At 34.8% G+C, this 22,397-nt stretch overlaps 2 protein-coding genes across 11 annotated transcripts in view; one reads left to right on the top strand and one right to left on the bottom strand.

The window, feature by feature from the left end:
- Nucleotides 1-9,822, bottom strand: part of SLC25A40 (solute carrier family 25 member 40) — a 34,398-nt gene extending 24,576 nt beyond the window's left edge. For 4 of the 9 annotated variants that reach the window (XM_033088128.1, XM_033088133.1, XM_033088132.1 and 1 more), the window contains exons 1-3: nt 9,614-9,822; nt 2,541-2,609; nt 1,043-1,164 (exon numbers count right to left, since the gene is read on the bottom strand). In XM_033088128.1, the coding sequence (XP_032944019.1) occupies nt 1,043-1,139 (97 nt within the window). In that variant the 5' untranslated portion in view covers nt 1,140-1,164; nt 2,541-2,609; nt 9,614-9,822. The other 5 variants (XM_033088130.1, XM_033088137.1, XM_033088129.1 and 2 more) reach the window with 5 other exon arrangements.
- A 175-nt stretch (nt 9,823-9,997) lies between these two features.
- DBF4 (DBF4 zinc finger) overlaps nt 9,998-22,397 on the top strand; it is a 29,031-nt gene continuing 16,631 nt past the window's right edge. The window contains exons 1-6 of one of the 2 annotated variants that reach the window (XM_033088815.1): nt 9,998-10,298; nt 11,605-11,777; nt 17,267-17,446; nt 19,060-19,110; nt 19,587-19,656; nt 19,869-19,945. In XM_033088815.1, the coding sequence (XP_032944706.1) occupies nt 10,253-10,298; nt 11,605-11,777; nt 17,267-17,446; nt 19,060-19,110; nt 19,587-19,656; nt 19,869-19,945 (597 nt within the window). In that variant the 5' untranslated portion in view covers nt 9,998-10,252. The remainder of the gene's footprint in view (nt 10,299-11,604; nt 11,778-17,266; nt 17,447-19,059; nt 19,111-19,586; nt 19,657-19,868; nt 19,946-22,397) is intronic. The other variant, XM_033088814.1, reaches the window with a different exon arrangement.

Below are 22,397 nucleotides of genomic sequence, written 5' to 3'. Positions count from 1 at the left end.
TCACAAGTACTAAAATATCATTTGCAATATTTCTACAACTATAATTCCATTAAAACTAAAATACTAGTCCAAAAGTCTATTTAAATATTTGAGAATAACTCTGTATTATAAGTATCAATAAAACAATTGTAGTCTTCCTAATCTATTAAATTCACGTATATCAAATAAAAACTATACGTAAAAACTTTATACATATACATAAAAGTATTTGTATATTTCAATAAGCTAGCCATACATCATCTTTACCACCAGCTCGTGTTATTCCAATTGGGAACAGTACAGCAAAGGAGAATGGTTTTAAATTGCATGCTGCATTTTGTCCAAATAGAAAAAAATGCCAAATAAGTGTACTAGGTAAACTTTTCCTCATCTGAGAATGAGCAGGTTACACTGGATGATCTCTAAGACCTTTACAAACCCTAACATTCTGACCTGAAGTAACATACTACATCCTAAAGCAATTAGTTTATGTTTGTTCTAGTTATCTGGTATCTTATTTAAATAAACCAGCCAACTTAAAATCATTAAAATGCTAAATTATCACCTAACTATGTCATTTGGCTATGTCTATAAGAAACTGACTATAAAAAACAGAAAAATGTGGTCCAGAGAAATTTAAGAAAGTCACCATTAATACAAACAAAGTAAAGCATAGTTTGCATTTGCTACTACTTGTAAATTGCCCAAATTCTATATTATTCATGCTTTTTATTTAAAAAAATATTAACACAGTCATAAAAGTTTAATATGAATAGGGACCACAAAGAACTCCTGGTGTATGCCCCTAATTTTACAGATGAAAAATGAAGCTCAGAGAGAAGTAAAGACAATCCCAAAGTACACTCACCCTGAGAATGACAAAGCAAGGACTAAAATTCAAGTCTCTTGATTCTCTATCCAGGGTTCTTTTCATGTTATCATGATGGAGGTATAGTGTCATTTATGAAGGATGAATGATAATTTATCATTATTTCACAGATAGGAAAAGTCAAATGTATTCACTGCTTCACTCAGTCACATAATCTACAAAACATTATTTTACCCATTAGTGATGTCAATACAGCTCCAGTACAAGAGGCAAGCATTTGCTGAAGAGGTGTCACTTTGATAATCTGTGGTCCCCCTGCTTCAGGATCCATATTTTTTAACTAATTGAAGAAAAATCTGGTACAGAAAAGCAAGATGTAAAATAAAAGTTTAATGGAAAATGCCCTCAAAATTGACTGCTAAAAAATTAAACTATAAAAACAATAATCAATATTAATATCAAAGCACATTCTGTGGCCACTATCAAAAGTAAACATGTAAGTTCTATACACAAAGGCACTACACAATTGTCATTAATAGAACGTGGTTTCTGATTTGTAAAAATTGGTAATGCATTTCATTCAGCTAAGCTATGCGAGCAGGATCGCATTTGTAAGACAGTTAATAGAGCATTAAGAAAACAGACTCTGGACATGTAAAAGAATGAAAGCAGCTGGCCAACAAGGCTCAGAATCTGTGAATTTAGCCTCTTAACTTCTCAGATACTCAAATCTGGTACAGAGTTATCAGCAAATATAGCATTATTTTTATTGCATATCAGAAGTTGTTGCAAAGGTAGAAAATAAAAACCATAACCTCCATAAGAAGCACTATCTTAGAAAAACTGGATGAGAAAAGCAAACTGTACTCTTTCTAAAAAGTCAGTTAATACAAAAAGGTATAAAAATCGCTTATAAACTTGCTATTCAAAAATAACCACTGGCAACGTTCAGGTGTCATTTTCCAAATGTCTATGTACACACCACCTCATAAGTAAATATGCAAATGTGTGTATATGTATAAACGCATGTATATATTACATCTAATCAATTAAACATGTATAAACATCAGAGTTTCTGTGTACATGCATCTTTTTTTTAAAACAAAATAGGTTAATACTGTTCATATTGTTTGGTAGCCAGCTTTGACACTTAAAAATATATTATAGACATTGTGTCAATATAGATTTACAGTACTAATTTTCGTGCTTAAACAGTTTTTAATTTTATTTATTTAATCAGTCTCATATTGTTAGACAACTAGGTTACAGCCAATTTTTCATTAGTTCATTCATTCATTTCATACATTCTTATATAAATATCCTTAAGCCTGTATCTTTTTGTAGTCTTCCTTCAATTACTACGGGAGAAAAAGATTGCTAGGCTACACTAAAATCTTGAGACAAAATGCTTTCCAGAAGGATTGAACCAATTTATACTTCCATTGGCCATGTGAGTTCATATTAACCCACAACTTCACCAAACTCTCTCACATTACAGATCATTTTTTTCTCAACCATTTGACAGTAGGTTGCACACATCACACCCCTTGATCCTAAATACCTCAGAATATTCTCTTATAAAATCACAGTACAATTATCAAATTGAGGAAACTTAATTTTGATAGTACTCTATAGTTCATATCCCAATTCTATCCATTATCCCAATAATGACTTTATTAAAGTGAATGGGTAGTTTTATTGGGGTTTTTTTAGACTTTTATTATTTACCTACCTGTCTTGAGTCTTTTCCTCAACTCTATGCTCCAATATTTTACTGTATGTAACATCAGCAGCTCAAAGTCTGTAGTGAAAAAAGAAAGTAGCTGGTTTTTCTTTTCACACAGGAAAGGGATAACATGCCTAAAGAAAAGGAATACATAAAAACTTGACAACACAAATCAACATATATTTATTGAATGCTTTCTACTAAGTGCTTTGAGGAATATGAAGAACACTCCATAAATGCTAGCATGAGTTTTGAAAGTGTATTCACGAAAACTTCCTATTATCCCAGTAAATATATTCTGCTTTAAAACAAACAATTCTAGAACATGAACACATTGATCAATTTTAGCTTAAGAGTCGAACTAATTGATTTTGTGACACAAAATTAACTAACATCATCTATAATGTATTGTTTGGGGAAAAATTTTAATCTGAATCTACAAGGTGTGATCAAATATGGTGAATGTTTAAATTGAAAAAAACTTATTATAGTAAAAGACATACTGCCATTAACCCCCTCAGGTTACTCCCTCTTTGCTTCAAACACTCTTATCCCATTCATTGTTCTTGCCACTTTCTGAAGCAGTTCTGGAAGTCCTCTTTCGTGAGTGTCTTTTGTTGGGCTGTTGCAAATTTTTTGTAGACCAGTGAAATTACATTGGTATTAAACTGAACCAAATTAAAATACTGTGTATTCCCCCAAGCAACAATAAGAAAATAACTCAAAAACATAATAGAAGAAACAAGTGAATTAAAATGGTATATTCAGACTATATCTATTTAAAACAAAAGAAGGCAATAATAAAGAGTAAAACAAAACAAACATAAGACATACAGAGAAAAAAAAGCAAAATGGTTGACGTAAATCCTTCCAGATTAAATATAAATGGATCAAACTATACCTTGTCTATAAGAAACATGTCATAGATTCAAACACAAAAATAGGCTGAAAGTTAAAGAATGGAACAGAAATAAAATAACTACAAAGGTGTATAAATATGCATTAATGTATTTTTGGTTAATAATTCCTCTTTTTTTCCTCTACATGATTTAACATAGTTATATAAAACAATAATTATAAATCTGTTGATTGCTGTCATTTATAACTTTGTCACTTATAACAATAACGATACATCATCTATAACAATAACAACATAAAAGGGTTGGGGAATTAAGTTATACAGGAGCAACGTTTTTATATACTACTAAAACCAAGGTGGTATTAATCTGAACTAAATTGTTATAAATTACATTTTAGTTATAATCCTCAGCACCAGTAAGGACATAAGTAAAATGTATAGTTAGAGAAAGAGAGAATGAAAAATAGTACACTAAAAACCATCTACTTAACACAAAAGAAGAAAGTAACGAAAGAAGTGAGGGAAAAAATATTATGACATATAGAAAACAAAGAAAAAACTGGCAAAAGTAAGTCTTCTCTTATGAATCATTTCATTAAATATAAATGGATTAAACTCTCCAATTAAGAGACCGAGAGTGGAAAAATAAGTTTTAAGTGTTCTAACTACAAAGGACCCATTTTATTTTATTTATTCATTTATTTTTCTTTTTTTTTTTTTTTTAAAGATTTTATTGGGGAAAGGGATCAGGACTTTATTGGGGTACAAGGTGTACTTCCAGGCCTTTTTTCCAAGTCAAGTTGTTGTCCTTTCAATCTTAGTTGTGAAGGGTGCCGTTCAGCTTCAAGTTGTTGTCCTTTCAGTCTTAGTTGTGGAGGGTGCAGCTCCAGGTCCAGTTGCCATTGCTAGTTGCAGGGGGCGCACAGCCCACCATCCCTTGCGGGAGTCGAACTGGCAACCTTGTGGTGGAGATGACGCACTCCAACCAACTGAGCCATCCATCCGGGAGCTCAGCGGCAGCTCAGCTCAAGGTGCAGTGTTCAATCTTAGTTGCAGGGGGCGCTGCCCACCATCCCTTATGGGACTCGAGGAATTGAACTGGCAACCTTGTGGTTGAGAGCCCACTGGCCCATGTGGGAATTGAACCGGCAGCCTTCGGAGTTAGGAGCATGGAGCTCTAACCACCTGAGCCACCGGGCTGGCCCCGGCGAATTTTACTTTATATAAATTTCACCTCAATTTTTTAAAAAACTACATGTTATTTCAAAATACATTTGCTGGTGGAGAGAAGACTGTTGCTATGCATGATGAAAAAAATGGAGGAACAGTTACTGAAAGAGATTCTGTGTAGCAATATGCATTTCTCATCTGAAAAGAGAAACTAGGGGTTGACTGAATCAAGACTAATTAAGGATTCTAGAAAAAATGGCAATGAGAAAAATGAAACTTATTTTTTTAAAAAAGTAATGCCAATAAATAAACTAATTAGATTACTTTGACACAAATGCTGGTCCACCTCACTGATAGTGTCAAATTTAAGAATTCAGATTAGAGGTCTCGCTTTGGTCATTCTACCAGGATTGACTGTTCTAACATCTAATAGAAAAGATAAATATCTTGGTATTATCCACTAAAAACTAATTTTTTAAAAAGTACATGCAATTTTCATAAAATTCAATGGGAACAATAAAGCAAAATTTTGTTTCTACTCTGCGATTTTGCTTAGGATCAAATATTCAATAAAAATGTTACAAACATGTAAATTTATTCATCAAATTATATAAACTTCCTAACCTATCTCAGTATGTAATGCCAGTGGATGATCAAAAATCAAGATCAAAATATATGCAATGACTCTGCTTTGAGAAATAGAACTCTAGCAAAGAAATTTCAAAGACTGAAAGAAGCCACCTTGAGTGGATAATGGGATAATTCACATGAATTGTAATGGACATGAGAATAAGCATTTTACAGCAATATAATGAGTAATCTAACAGTGAAAATAATAATAAGTAAACTTTATTTAATCTACATGCCAGGAACTCAGCAAGATGCTTCATCTCTCCCCAAAAAATTTCCCCCAAAATTTATTGTATGGTATTAAGCTTTACATAGTGTCTCTTAAAAAGGCAACATTTATACTTTACTTGATGTGTATTATCACTTCATGGTATAACCCCATTAAAGAAAAATTCAGCAACGTATTGTAAAGTTAAAGATGTGGTATTCTAAAACCAAAAACAAAACAAAAACAAACTACATGAGATACCAGTTCACACTCAGTAAATGACTAGGATGCGTAACAACTCATGCTGCTGGAAGGAAGGTTTAAAAACTTCAGTAGTTTCATTCGTAATGTTAAATATTCAGTAATATGACTCAGCGATACCAATAATAAAAACATATGTCCACAAAAGACCTGAAAACAATGTTCATAGCAGCATTATTCGTAACAACCCCAAACTAGAGACAACCCAAATATCCATCAACAGGTGAGTAGATAAACTGTGGTATATTTATTTACACTATGGAATACTACTCAGTAATAAAAAGGAACAAACTATGATACATGTAGCAACATGGATGAATCATAAAAATATTACGTTATGCAAAATAATCCAGACACAAAACATATAAATTACATTTTTCCATTTATATGAAGCTGAAATACAGGCAAAGCTATTCATGATAATAGAAATCAGAAGAGTGGCTACCTCTGGTGGGAGAGGGGAGACTGGAACAAAGAATGAAATAACCTTCTGAGATGACAGAAACGTTCTATATTTTGATTGGAGTGGTAATTCCATAGTTGTTAGTATTCTTCAATCTGTAATACTTAAAATGGGTGCATTTTATCATACATGGATTAAGAGCATTAAAATTTTTAAAATTTATATGATGAGACTTCTATGGGGTCTTAGACAAAACCAGTCTGACTGGATGTAGCACACTGTAGGTACTCAATCAATATAGAAGGAACGAAGGAAGTGGGATAGGTAAGTAGATTGTTTTATATTCAATGTGTATTCTGTACTACCCGAGAGGAATTCATAATCTGGTTCAGGACATACAACCTCTGAAGAGATCGGGCACGTTCAGGGTAGTATGGCCGTAGACCAGGACATACAACCTCTGAACCAGTTTATTAGCCTTACCAGCTCCTACAGGTGCCACAGCAGCCTCTTAATTATGCTGTCTCAGGGGATCCACTCTCAAATTTTGAATCCTTCTGTCTTGCTTATTGTCCACTTTGACCCTTTACCTAGATGTGTTCAAGAACCTGACATGCTGTATTTTCCCTGGTTTCCCAGCCACCCTCATCTGAGACTTGGATTTCAGTGCCACAGCCACTAACCAACTCGATCCTTTCATATGCTTAGCCTGCAAAACAAAGAACCTAACCTCAGAAAAATCTTAGGGCCTCCAATTCACCAGGGTAGTAAGACTCTGAAATATGAACACTAAATAATAAAAATGGCAACAGAACACATTTCAGAGGATAATATATTAATAGTTGGCGAACAAATCAAACAGGAATATTATTAAAGGTCCAAAATGAGCAGGAGGTAAAGTCTGAATGAATCGAAGTTAGGCTTGCAATGAAAGGAAAAAAAAGAACAATTGCTAACCAGGTGGAGAGACTTCAGCAAAAGAAAGAAAACAGGAAACTGATATTGCAGAAGAGCGAATAAATCCATTTGTCTAGACTCTAGAATAAAAAATTTATATATGGATATGTGTGAGGTTGTCTGGAAAAGCAGATTAGGACTCATTTGATAATCACAAAAAGCTGTTGGGTAGATTGAGCAGATAGGTATTACCTTCATTTACGGAGGAATAAGCTGTAGTATAGAAAGGTTAATACTTGCTCAAGGTCATAAAACGACTTAGAAATAGAGCCAATACTGAATAAAATTCATTTCTCCTGATTTTTCCACAGCTAACATTCATTTAGATCATGATTCTACTCAATGTTCTCTTACTTTACTTAATAGAAAACTCTTTAACCAAACTCTCACCACTAATAACCCTGACCCCATTCCTTTCTTCTTGGATGTACACTTTTCACCTGAAGCACATTTCAAGATATACTTTAACATAAATCTTATTCTCTTACCGATGGTCCTGATTATTGACATGAGACGTAAGGAGGTTTCTATACTTACAGGCCACTGAGACGAGTATATGACCAAGCTCTTCTTCTGGTGGCTATTAAAACATTTGAGTCCAGTAATACTATTTTTAAAAATTAACCTTGGGTTACAGATTAGAAGATTACTAACACTATCCAACAAAACAGACTTTCTGCATTTCATAGCTTGGCTTTATCACCTACAGTGCAGTCAAGGGTGTGTCTAAGCATAGGGTACAACTATGTTACTGTCCTTCCTCATATTATAAATGAGGAAGGAAATTCACCTTTCACTGGAAACTAAAATGGGCTTCCAGTTTTTATTTTCTTCAATAAAAACATGTTTACATCTTTCGAATATCCTCTAAACCTTTCAAAGACGTAATCTTCCCTTCCTATCACTGTAATTCCCCACACTGACAGATTTTTTGCAAGAGTATACTCAATCTGTTTCCACTTCAACCTCATCGTTATCTAATGCGGTACTTACCTGAGCCATCTACTGAAATTCTCAGTAAGGAAACCAATGACATCTTAAACGCCAGAATCAAAGGCCTGTTTCTCAAGTCCTTAGCCTTTCTGAACTCTTGAGGATGGAGGGACTGGTGCAGAGTTTACTACAATGGTAGCACTTACTGAGCTCTCACTCTGTGCCAGGCACTGTACTAATTAAGCTTTCAAACATATTTCATTTAATTCTCACAACATCTAATAAGTATTTATTACTCCCTTTTCAGATTAAAATCAAGGCTCAAAATTACTCAAAGCCATACAGTGAAGCCTGCATTGATCCCAACATTTGCAATTCTGACTTTTGACAGTTTTGTTCCCAGTTCTCTCCTAACTCTGTGGCCTTTTCTCCATCTCTTTCATTATTTTCTCACCCTCTGCTCATTGCTACTTCTCTCATTTCACATGGTTTCTTGGGGAATTTCATCCCCTCCCAGAACTGTAACAGCATTCTATATTACTGTTTCTACTATAATAACCTTTTATAGCTTTTTATAAACATAAAAATCTTGTGCTCTTTCTGTAGTTTACATTTTGAAAAAAGGTTCTTTTTCCCAAATAGAAATTCTCGTGTTGAATGTTTCTTTACCATCCTCTTGCCTCTCAAGATCTGTAACCTTTTTAATGCATCACCCCATGACTGAAAATCAGTGATGGGTCTGTGTAGTATCTCTCAAATCAGTCTATCTTCCCTTTCTTCACCCATCCCCATATCTCTCCTGAGTTACAATTACCAACGGTCTAATATAGTTCCTAATCTTCTCCCCAGGCCCTTCCACCTAAAGCCATCCACAATAAAACTCTCATTTCCCTAACCAAACCTGATCCACCTCTTTGTGTTCTCCATTTTGGCTCAAGGTATCACAATCCACCCTTGTCTATGCCTTGCAGGTACCTATTTGCAAAAACGGTGTTACTGGCACTAACTTCTCTGAACTACGAAATCAAAAAAACGGAAAGTAATTAGTACTTATGGCCAGGAGTTTAGGAATTCAAGGTAGTACAAGATTAAATCTTCTTCCTCCTTGAGTTTACAAGCAGCAACATACCCAAACCATTTTTTTTTTTTGTAAGCGTTTTCCCATTTACAAAATTTTACAGTTGAAAAACCGAGACTCAAAGGGATTAGGTAATTTAACTAAAGTCTTACAAGCTGGTAAGTGGCCAGCCCAGACCCAAAACCCTAGATTTGAGATTTCAAATTCCACTCTGTTATTATTGAAATAAACTTCTACACAATAAAACGAAAACAGGTCTGTGTAAAAGAGCTCAGTCACCAGAGCAGAACAGTCAAGTACCAAAGAGCACAAGGCGACCAGAACGCGCTCTAGGCGGAGGGCCTCCACGCTCGACCCTCGCTCCAACGCCCCTCGGCCGCATTCACCCGGCGATGTCCCTCTGCGGCCCGTCAGAGGCCGCGGTGACCGCAGGAAAACCAAGCTCCGAGACTCCGGGCGCGCAGAGCAGTGGCTATCTCCGCCTCCTCCTCCCGCCCCGCAACCAAAACTGAGTCCCGGCTCCGCTACAGCCGCCGCGCCTCCCGCCTACTGGACGGCCGACTCGCGAGAAATAAGGTACCTGGTGGAGGAGACGACTGGAGGGCAAGCGATCCCGGCAAACCTAGAAGGTAGGAATGACCCCGGTAGAGGGCTGGGCCAGCAGCCCCCGGCGCTAACTGCACCCAGTACGGTGATCACCGAGCCACTGAGACCTTTCAGGGCAGCGCAAAGACGCCAAACAGCGCGCGTAGAGCGCGAATTTAAGGGAGAGGGCATCGCGACGAGGGAGGGGCGGGGTCGGGGCGGAGACGCGGCCTGTGGGGGCGGGGCTCACTGCGCGAGGAGGCGGGGCCTGAGGGTGGGGACGCGCAGCGCGAGGAGGCGGGCACGTGGGGGGCGAGCGCGAGGCGGGGCGCGACGCGCGGCGTGAGAGGGGGCGGGGCGCGCGTATCGGCGCCGCGGCCGCGTGACGCGTTTTCAAATCTTCAACCGCTGCAGCTCACTCGTTTGTGCTTTGCCCCTTCCTCCTCCGCGCCTTGAAGCCGGATCTGGACCCGGAAATTCGGCGGCCGGACGCGGTATCTGTACGTCGTGGGTGTGGTAGTCCGCGGAAGGGCAGAGGCGACTGGCCCTCAGCGGGCCTGGAGGAGTCGTGTTCTCTCGGCCGCCCGGCGCGACACCGTCTCCGGACCCAGCATGTAGGTGCCGGGCGGCTGCCATGAACTCCGGAGCCATGAGGATCCACAGCAAAGGACATTTCCAGGGTATGAAGTCCCTCCTCCGCCTGCAGTCCCTTTAATCCTTTTCTCCCCCGTGGTTCCACCATTGATTCTTCAGAGTTCTTTTGGGTCCTTGTTTTTTTTTTCTTTTCTGGCTTGTGCGCCCTTCTCTGTGGCCTGAAGGAGGGATCGGTTCAGGGTTTTGCCTCAGAAAGGGAATGGATCCCGGCCTGGCCCCTTGCTGTCTCCACGCTCCTGCTGCGGCCGCCAAATTCCAGGTGGTGCGGTAGGTTGTTAAACGAGAAAACAATGTGCGGACCCGGGAACTCACCGGGGCTCCCGCAGATACTGCGACTCCCGCACAGGCTGCAGCTCGATTCTCAGTTTAAAAGCAGATGTGCTTCACGATTAAATTGGGTGGTTGTGGGTGGATTTTTGGTCTTATTCTATGTTCCCTCATAAAGTTGAGAGAAAGTATTTGTATTTCAAACATCCCGTTGCTGTTTTCAACATTATAGACAAACAGAACAAAAACTTGCATTTTCAATCACTTAATTTGGTAAAACATTCCAGCCTCTAAGCTTTCCTTTTTAACTTGTATATTATGTGTGTGTATATGTGTGTGTGTATATACGTATGTGTGTGTATACATAAGTGTGTATATATATATATATATATGTACACATACATAGTAATCTCCAACTTCTGACCAGTGTTCTAAAAGTTAATTTTTAAAGCCGTTGTTGAATGGATCTCAGGTCTGTTTTCAAAGGAAATAATGAAATGAACGGTGATTTGGTTCTTCAAATGGACCATTTAGTTATTAAAATATAGACAAAGTAACTATGTATTAGTAACTATACATAGTTACTAAACCTTGAAACTAAACCTTGAGCAGTGGGGAACCTTTGAGGTTTAGAACATTCTGGGTAACAGGTTTCTTGCTAAGTGTTTTAACATTTAAAGCTCAAGTTTTGAGTGTTCACCAGAATGGCAGATGCCCCAGAAATATTTGTTGAGTAAATACCCCATGGAGTTTGCATCCTAAAGAGGAAAAACTTTCAATAACGTTTTATATACATAAAACATAAACGTATGAATATTTCCTACAGATTCAACTATTGTCTATGAAGAATAATTATTTTACAGTACAGTATCTGTTAAAATATATAGGGAATTTGCCATTATCCTAATGGTACTACAAAGAAATACACTAAAATGTTAATGACTTACATTGGTAGGATAAGGATTTTCCACTCTGTGATATTGTTGTATAAAGAAATATTTTTAAAACAGTAAAAATTTCTGTCTGCAGAAAACATGATGTAATTCTAAATTTTTTAAACAATAGGTGGAATCCAAGTCAAAAACGAAAAAAACAGACCATCTTTGAAATCTCTGAAAACTGATAACAAATCAGAAAAATCCAAATATAAGCCACTCTGGGGGAAAGTATTTTACATTGACTTACCTTCTGTCACCATATCTGAAAAACTGCAAAAGGACATTAAGGATCTGGGAGGGGTAAGTCAAAACCATAGACGGACAAAAAAGGAACAATTTGTAACTAATACTTCATAGTATGTAATCATTTAAATTTTTCATTTTGTACAATTTATATAAGCACCGAGCTTATCAGTTGTATATCATCAATGAAAAACCATCTGTTTTATGTTTTAACCGTTTGTAGAATGACAAAACTTTCAGTTTTCTGTGATTATTAGTTTAGTGTAAAGTTCATGAAGTGTGAGAAGTGAGAATCCCTTGTCCTGTTGGAACTGCTAAATGCTGTATTGTAATGTTGGAATGTTTCCAGACAGCAAGAACTACTGGATTATGATAATTGGGCAGCTACATAAATTGGCCTGGATTAGCATAACAATAAGAATTATTTACAGAACAAGAAAAACCTAAAAGTTAAAATTGCTCTTTTATTTTTTTTCCATATGGTAGGTAGGTCTATTTTTAATAAAATTGCCCTTGACTGATAGTCTCAACAGAATGCATTTCATTAAGGGAACAGAATTTTGGATTGGGAATATGGAAAAACCTACTTCTCTCCTACTTTATACAATGAGTAAATGATTAGGAATTAGAAAATTTGGGTAAAATTTTAAGCTTTTCTTAGGGTTAAGGTTAATAAGTAAATTTTGGCAACTACAGTTAAGATTTTATTAATTTATTTCCTAATTATTCTTGTTTAAAATGTTTCTGCTGCATTTTGAGTTTGTTAAGGTTAATATCTTTGAATAATTTGAACAGATCCAGTCATTCCTAGAATAGAAATTGGCAGAATGTAACAGGTTCTGCAGGTTTCTTGGAATTGTTTGTGATATTTTACTTGTCTATCTTTGAAAAGCCATTCTACTCTGTTGCTATTCATTTCCTTAAAACGTTGTCACACATCTGTAATAGTAGTAGCACGTATCATAATGACCATATGACTGAATTCCGAAAGGTCATGTTTTGTAGGCCTGCCACCATACTAACTGTACCACCTATCAGGAGTGTCTTAATGTGTTAGGGACCTTAGACTTTGAGTACGCCTTCATTTTAGAACTCAGGCTCTTAAAGGTCCAGAGAAGTTAAATGACTGGCCCATGGTCGGATTACCTTGGTAATTCCCAGGCTAACATGTAACTGCACCATTTGGTTCCTCTAACAATTAATGGCTACAAAGAAGCTATCTGATAGTTTCCAGCTTTCTCAAATATGGTGAATAACCCATTAATCCTTCTGATCTCAATCAGTGATTTTAGATTTGTGTTTTTAGCAGTGGAATCCTTCAGACAAAATCATATTCAGAAGTCCAATGTGTAAAGCCAGTAAAAAGGGAACTGCTCTAGATAAAACAGTATAGAAGCTAGTGCAGGGACTGCTTGCTCTGCCCCATTTTTTTTCCTCTCCTCCCCACATCATTTTCTGAGGCATTGGCAAGAAACAAAGTTTGAATTAACTTATGCTTTAGATAATAGAGATTTTTTAGTTTATACACTTCAAATTTTTATCCTAAAATTGTTTGAAGTAGACCAATGAAAGTGAGGAGAATATTAAGGGTATAAGTTTACAGACTTTACCCAACCAAGCTGTTAATTTTTAAGTGAATTTATTAACTTTATTCTTTAATTTTTTTTTTAAATTTTTTAATCAAATTCTGATCTCCCCCTCACAGTATCTTTCCAGTGAGTGTATTCAGTGATGTCCTGATTTCTCACCCTAGCGCATTACCATTTCTGTTGCTGAAAAAGACTATGAAGATCTCTTAGTGAACGATAAAGGAACTTAGACCTCCAGACACTAATTGAAAAGTTTTAAGATTCAACTTTAAGAACTATTTAGTTAAATAGTTATTCCTTGAAAGGATTATACTTAGTATTACTTAATTTTTAGTATTACTTAGGCCCTTTATCCTTTTGTAATTTATCTTAAGATTATTACCATTGTTCTTTTTTTAATTGTTCTCTTTATGCATTTATTTTCTCTAATATTAATGAAAACACCTTAATACACCGTTTATCTGGAGAGTGTACTTCTGACAAATTCCACCACAGAGAGCACAGCAGTGAAGTCTGACATAATGAGGAAATATCTTTAATTGTGCCAAGGAAAGTAGCTGTTATAAAACCACCCAAAAAGGACATGGAGCCAATCATATTTAGGTCCATGTCTAAATAGTTTGGGCTAAAATAAGGCAGTTGGAAGAGAATAGAGATCTAAGGGGTGATACCTTGCCCTGTCATGAACTTGATTTGTTTGATGTTTATTGTGACACTGAGTAATCAGAAAATAACAATAGCTAATTGTCCATGATAAAACTAAGTCAATAGTACAGAGAATGGTATTAAGTTGTTTGGTAGATTTGAAAATAAATCTGATGTCCATTGTGCCCTCAGCTAGGTAGAGATAGCGTGGGTACAATTAATTGTAATACAGTATAGAATGTTAAGAAGAGGGAGGTATTACTTTGAAGTGAGAAATTTTGGAGGCTGTTGTGCAGACACAATTTGAACTCAGCTTTGAAGAATATTATGATTTGGGCATGTGAAGATTCATTAAAGAAGTATTCCCCTGGTGTCCCCATATGCCAGCACTATTTTAGATGCTGGGGATGCAAAAATAAGTAAGAGATAGTTTAGCCCTCTAGGAATTCTCAGTCTACAGGAATATCAGACACCTAAATAAATAATTTACAGTATAGCATTGTCAATGCTTTAACAGAAACTATGTAGAAATTGCCATTAGAATATAGAGATGGAAATGGTTAACTCTGCCTTTAAAAATCATAGCATATAGCAGAGATAAACTTTGAGCTTGAAAACCTGGTAGGAATATACCACCAGTAAGAATGGGCAAACTAAGTAGAGGAAAGAATATATTTAAAATAATATGTCTGTGATTTGTTTGAGCAACTATACCAATATTATATGACTTGAGCTTGGGATTTAGATGGAGGAAATGGTAGGAAACAATATTATATTGGGGCGAAATTATAATCGACATTTTATTCACTATTAAAGAGTTATAACTCCAGCTATAGGAAATGGAAAACCAAAGGAAATGTGTGATACGAGCACAAGGGCAAACATAGACCAATGCAACATAATAGAGAGCCCAGAAATCAACCCTCACATATGTGGTCAATTGCTTTTCAACAAGGGTGCCAAGACCAGTTGGGAAAGGACAATATTTTCAACAGTTGATGCTCAGAAAACGATATCCACATGCGAAAGAACCATTAAACTCTTAGAGGAATATGTAGGAAAAAATCTTCATGACATTGGATTTGATGTTGATTCCTTGGACATGATGCCAAAAGCACAGCCAACAAATGAAAAAATAGATGAATTGGACTTCATAAAAATGAGAAGGTTTTATGCATCAAAAGGCACTACCAAGAGAGTGAAAAGACAACCCACAGAATGAGAGAAAAAAATAATTTGCAAATCATATATCTGATAAGGAACTAGTATCTAGGATACATGAAGAACTTCTACAACTCAACAACAAAATATAACCTGATTCAGAAATTAGCAAAGGACTTGAATGGACATTTCTCCAAAGAAGATCTGTAAATGGCCAATAAGCACATGAAAAGATGCTCAACATCTGTAATTATTAGGGAAATACAAATTACAACCACATGAGATACCACCTCACATCCATTACGCTAGTCACTATCAAGAAATAAGTGTGGGTGAGGGTGTGAGGAAATGAACCCAAGTCACTATTGGGGAGATTGTAAAATGGTGCAATTGCCATGGTAAACGGTATGGTCATTCCTCAAAAAATTAAAAATAGAATTACCATAAGATCAAGCATTTTCTTCTGGGTATATACCTAAAAGAATTGAAAGCAGGGTCATGAAGAGGTATTTGTATACCCATGTTCATAGCATTCACAATGGCCAAAAGGTGGAAGCAACCCAAATGTTACTAACGAATGAACGGATAAACAAAATGTGGTGCATACCTACAATGGAATATCATTCAACCTTGAAAAGGAATGAAACTCCTACCTATCCTACAATATGGATGAACCTTGAAAACATTGTACTAAGTGAAATAAGCCAGACACAAAAGGATAAATGTAGGATTCTTACATGAGATACCTAGAATAGGCAAATTCATAGAAACAGAAAGAATAGGTATTAAATGAAGGGAGGGGAGAATGGACTTATTTAATGTGTACAGTTTCACCTTGGAATGATGAAAAAGTACTGGAAATAGTGGTGAGGTTGTACAACATTATGATATACAAGTATTTATTGCCACTGAATTGTACACCTAAAAATGGTTAAAATGGTAAATTTTATGTTACACATATATTATCCCAATTTTAAAAACCACATAGGATATTGGGCTTCTCTTGAAAAATTGGAACCTCTGGCAGTGCTAGGGCCACATATTTATGAAAACGAAGGAAGTATTTGATGTGCTGGCCCTTGTAGGCATTTGAGTTTGTAATTCCTGAAATAAATAAATGTGGATACTTTATTTACTGGTTAATGAAAATGTTGCTCAGAAGAGGGAAAAAAAGGAAGTAGTGGTTTGTATTTAACCAAGGGGGCCAATGGTCTTAGCAGCAAATTTCTGCTTAATGCTTAGATGAAATTAACTCATCTATTTACGTACTTTGCTTTTTTTATTACCCCATTCATAATGTGAGATCCTATAGAAATTAGAATTGTAAAATATTTTAGAAGTGTAAATAGTTAATGAGTAATAGTATTTATTTCTACTTAGTTTAATTTTCCTGCCTGTGGATGGGAGTGTTCTTCAATAATAATGACTTTGGTACATGTGTTTATAAATTCAGGCATTTAAGGTAGTGGTTTTCAAACAGTTTAGTAGGGAAATTTGTCTTCAGCCTTACAATTTTAAGAGTAAGGGTTCCCTCCTTCCCATTAGTTGAAGTCTTACTGGAAGATGTTATAACTTTATGACTTTGAACTGTGCTTTCCATTAGGATAGCCCTAAGCCTTATGCGGTTATTTAAGTTTAAGATAATTAGAGTTAAAGAAAATTTAAAATTCAGTTGCTTAATCTCATTAGTTACATTTCAAGTACTCAGTAGCCGCAAGTGGCAAGTTGCTATCATACTGGGCAATGCTGATAAAGAACATTTCCTTCATTGCAGTAAGTTCTACTGGACAGTACTGCTTTAAAGCATAGGCTTGAATCAGAATACCTGTGTTCAAAGTCTGTTTGTTACTACTGGTGTAACCTCAAGCAAGTCACTGTATTTTTCTTCAGTTTTCTTCTCCACAAAATGTGGATAATAATTAGTATCATGGGGTTGTTAATGTGGATTAAATTAATCTGGCACATGCTCTTGTGTTGTTATTGGAACTTCCATAGTACTTCCTTAGAGCTCTAGGTTCGGAAGAATACGGTATAAAAACTACCAATTTACAAAATATTAAAATGCATCAAATTGTCATTTTACCTGAGCTTAGCATATGAAACAGTTTATGGTTTATATGACTTACTTAAAAATACTTTGTTTTCCTTTAGCGTGTTGAAGAATTTCTCAGCAAAGATATTAGTTATCTTATTTCCAATAAAAAGGAAGCTAAATTTGCACAAACCTTTGGCCGAATTTCTCCTGTACCAAGTCCAGAATCTACATATAATGCAGAAACCACTTCACCTCATCCCAGCCATGATGGAAGTTCATTTAAGTCTCCAGATTCAGTAAGTCTCTTAAATATGCTTTGAAACTCTCAGAGAGTCTATATAACCTGAGGATCTCATGATTTTCAAGATCAGGCTGGCAGCAGAATTCACTAGGTAGAACAATATCTGCATTGTGGCTTTCCAGTCCTTAATAAGGTTGGAAAGGTAGTTTTTTTCCTAATGGTACTTGTGTAGTTATACTTTGATTCCTAAAATATATACCCTTGCATTTAGGGATGGCTTTTATTTTTTAGAGTAATTTGCAACTAAAAAGTAACAGTGCATCATTGTTTTAAAGAAAACATGGAAACCTTTTTGTTTGTTTCAAAGCAGGGTTTAGGAAAATATGGACACAGGCCTAATCCAACATGCTGCTTATATTTTACAGCCTGCAAGCTAAGCATGGTTTCTACATTTTCAATTGGTTGGGGGGAAATCAAAAGAATATCTTGTGACAGGTAGAAATTATATGAAATTCAAATTTCATTGTCCATAAATAAAGTTTTATTGGCCCATAGCCATACCCATTCTTTTATGTATTGACTGGTTGCTTTCCTGATGTAAAGGCAGAATTGGATATTTACCACAAAGACTACATAACATGGCCTGCAGAGCCTAAAGCATGTAATATCTCGCCCTTCATGGGAAAAGTTTGCCAACTCCTCGTCTAGAATTACATCATGTCCGTAGCATTCCATTGCCAACAAATTGAAAGATACAATGAAGAATAAATTAAACTGATTTGATTGGGTGTAGAGAGATGAAGAAATTGAAAAATAAAATGTTTATCTCATTTTTTTAAATTTCTGTTTATCTCATTTTTTTATTGAAATATTATTTTTAAATATCCTCAATTTATCTACTGTAGCCATTTGGAAAGCAGGAAAAATAGCAGGAAGAAACAAAATAAATGAGTTACATAAGAGGTATCACTTGAAAAAAGACATAAATACGTGGAAGAAAAAAGTCAAAGTAGAGGAGACCAAGGAAGACTCATTCTTTCAATTAATGTTTTATTGGAGGAAAGAAATAGGTTATACACCAGTGACTAGTTCCAAATTAATTGTTGCTCATAGCATTTTTACTTTTTTTCCTAGTGTTTATTTAAAAAATGAAGTACATGTAAAAACTGTGTATATAGTTTATTCATATTCTTAGATCTTCAGTTTAAAGGAAAAACTAAGATGTAACTTACTATTTAATTATAGACAATTTCAGAGGAACCTAGCTATTTTATTTTTCATATTGAAGAGAATTTACTACAGAACTAATTGTGGGTCTCGTTCAATTGAAATTAGTTTCTTCACCCAAAAAAACAAACTTCTTATTTATTTAATTAATTAATTTATTTATTTATCTATCAATCTGTCTATCTAGTTTTCAGGTTGTAGACAGACTTCTTAACAGGACAGCTTATTACAAAGACCCTAAGAAAATCACTTTTTACCATATATTTATTTTGGTGATGATAATCATTAAGGCTTGAACAAGTAAATGTTATCTGTTTTAAGTTTCATATTTATATTAAAATGTATAAATGTTATGTATTTAGCTCTTTTATCTTTTTAACCTTTTCAAAGAGGCACTATGTTATAACTTTCTATGTTTGATTGTTTTCTGGTCTTTTATAGGTGTGTTTGAGCAGAGGAAAATTATTAGTTGAAAAAGCTATCAAGGACCATGTAAGTAAGAATTTAAAAATTTCACAGTGTATATTCTGTTATTAGAGCACAAGTGGAAAATAGAGATGTTCTTGAAATCGTTCCTCATTTTTAATAGGAAAAGCCTAAATATCAGCATGTATCATTTTACAAAGAACAGAATCTACTTTTCATGAAGAAACATCTCCATCTTGTGGCCTTTTTAAATACTACTGGAGAATTCTGAAACGTGGCATTTTTCAATTTTTAAATGGAATAATTTATTGGAACTATTAACTTTAAGGCTACAGTGTGCATTGTCAAGAATTTGGGAATATATTAAGCAGGATTGATTTTTGAAATTCCAAAAGAAAAAGCTGATGTCCTCATTGCTGTTGTAACTATATGGTCTGTTTTCTGACCTTACAGTTACATTAAGCTTCAGATTATTTTTAAATTAACTCATTTAAAATAGTAATTTCCTAGTAAAAGTATCAAACTTTTTTTTTTTTTAACAGGATTTTATTCCTTCAAGTAGTGTATTATCAAATGCCTTATCGTGGGGAGTAAAGATTCTTCATATTGATGGTAAGGATTTTATAATTGTTTTTGGACAATTATTTCTTACAAGTAGCCATCTCTATCCCTTGGTTCTGAGCTTAACATAGTGAAAATTCTGATGGCAGGAGATACCTTTAATGATAATTCTTTCATGTAAATTTAGTACAATTAAAAAAAGATAGCAATTTAATGCCAAAAGTAAAAGTGCTAATCTTAAACCCTTCTTTCTTTTAATAAAGACATTAGATACTACATTGAACAAAAGAAAAAAGAATTGTGTTTGCTCAAGAAATCAAGCACTTCTGTAAGAGATGTGGTATGTTATTTTCCTTAATTTTTAATTAAAGAAAGTGATCAAATTTGTTTTTTTGCTTATGTATCTGTAGATTTTTCTTGCCAAGTAGAAAATATTATTGCCAGAATATCCTAGGGTTAAGCCTGTGTACTGTATGCATGTTTCTGTTATTTGATTAAATTGTTGTGTATCATTTAACTTTAGGATTTACTCTGAGGTAAAAGTTGTTCCTGGGATGGTAGCATAGTTTTGTTTCTTCTCTTGTTTGCTTGCTGCTGCTTTTGCCAGATACTGTTATTCATTCTGAAGGAAAACACCAGTTATCCTATTACATGAGAACTTTTTAATATGAAAAATGTATTTCTTTGGGGAACATAAACAGGATATATACTTGCTTTTCAACTGTTGTAGATGGTGGTATAGCATCTTGTATAGTATGATTATCTGGCTTAACTTCAAAATATTTGTTAAACAAGGACATTGGATATTTCACTCCGTTAGACCTAATGTTCTCATATCTTCAGTCCTTTCCCTTTTTACTAGCTTCCTTTTTGAAGCCTGTATACATAATCAGTCCTCTTCCATCTTTCGAAACAAATACTGTACAATAAAATCTCCTTTGATCTCATGTCCTTACCTAACTACTATCCAGTCTTCTCAAATCTCCATATTTTTCCATTCACTCTTCAACCTGTATAAAACCACTGACCAATTGCCATATCAAGTTAACACTTTTTAAAGCCAGTCATATTGGGTCTTTCAGCTATTATCCATTTCCTCTTCGAACTTACCTATTTTCTTCTGGAACTTCTGTTATCTCTTAGCTTTCTCATCTCTTAGGTTTTTCTCTCTTAGAGCATTCTTTTACAGTCTGCTTTTTCTTCACTCAATTCTTAAATGACTATAAAAGGAAAATAAACGTTACAGAAGAACATACAAAGATGAAGTCATAAGTAGGATGGCGTGTTTTGGAAATTTTCTCTATTATAGTAAAACTTTGATTATTGAGTGAGAGAATGACAAATGGAGTTAGAAAAATTAGCAAATTCAGATAGTATAAAGGAAACTGTACACTATAAAGGAGTTAAATTACATCTTGAAGGGTTTGGAAAATTAATGAGAGATATTAATAGGAGAGTAACTGGATGGGCAATTTGGAAAGATCCTCTGGTTGCCAATAAAGAATAGTTGCTGGCAAGACTAGAATCTCTTGAACACAATTTTCAGCAAGAAACATATTTGCATCATGATTACGCAATATATGCATGTTATACACAAAGATTCATAAAGTCATTGTGAACTTCACATTTTTAATAAATACTTAATTTATATAAGATTTGAGTAATTTTCAGAAAGCAACAGATAATTTGCTTAGTATTTAAATAAAACTACTAATACTTTATTTGTTTAGATATCTTATTTATAAGTAAAATAATTCCAATCAGCTATTCCCAAATTTTTGCAGAATGATGGGTGGATAGTCCTTTATTGAAATATGCTAATGTACTTTGCAGATTGTTTTTGGATTGTATATAGAAATAAGTGTATGAAAATTTAAGCTCAAAAGGACATATATGGGCTCTGAATACACACACATATCAAGTCTACACACGTATATAAGTACATCTGAAACAAATTTCATGAAACAATATTTAATTAATTATTAATGTGGTTCATGCCCGTATTTCTATAGTACTCTCTTTTATTTTTAAAAACTGATTGAAATGCAACTCTAAATTGATTTTACAGCCTGCTAATAGGTCGCAGTCTACAGTTTGCAAAGTATTCTGGGATGTTATGTCAGTAGAGAAATGTTGAAGGCCTCCTTAAGGTAGTAACAGAAGTTGGGCAGAAGATTTGAAAGACATTTTTTTTTAACAACTTTCTTTATCTTTTAATTATAATTTATTGGGGTGACAATTGTTAGTAAAGTTACATAGATTTCAGGTGTACAGTTCTGTAATACATCATCTATATCACATTGTGTGTTCACCACCCAGTCAGTTCTTTTTCCATCACCATATTTTTTAACAGGTTTCAGTGCCTAAACAATGGCTTGAATTTAATATAAGCTCTGTGAGGGTTCAGATCATGTCTTATCTTTTTCAACACTGGGTTTTGTTTACATAAGTAACCCCTATTATGCATTCAATATTCAACAAATAGTGCCTATTGTGTGCCTGGCACTAGGGAAACAATAAAAAGCTGTGACAAATAGCTGTGAAAAAAGATCTTACATTTCTCCCCAAATAAAAAGGATAGGAATACCAAATACCAAATAATCCAGGATGCATAATTGGTCAACTTGATTTCTAATACTTGAAATTTTTTTTGGATGTGAGAAAAAAATGTTTCTGAAATATTTTTGGTTTACCAAATAGTAAAACATAAAACTTTTTAAGAAAGATATATTTATGAGTCGTGAATGGACATATATAATATGAACACTAAATAATACATGTAAATTTTAACA

The sequence above is a fragment of the Rhinolophus ferrumequinum genome, chromosome 20 (assembly GCF_004115265.2).
Source record: "Rhinolophus ferrumequinum isolate MPI-CBG mRhiFer1 chromosome 20, mRhiFer1_v1.p, whole genome shotgun sequence".
Classification (NCBI taxonomy): domain Eukaryota; kingdom Metazoa; phylum Chordata; class Mammalia; order Chiroptera; family Rhinolophidae; genus Rhinolophus; species Rhinolophus ferrumequinum.
This window is presented reverse-complemented; position numbering and strand designations above follow the sequence as displayed.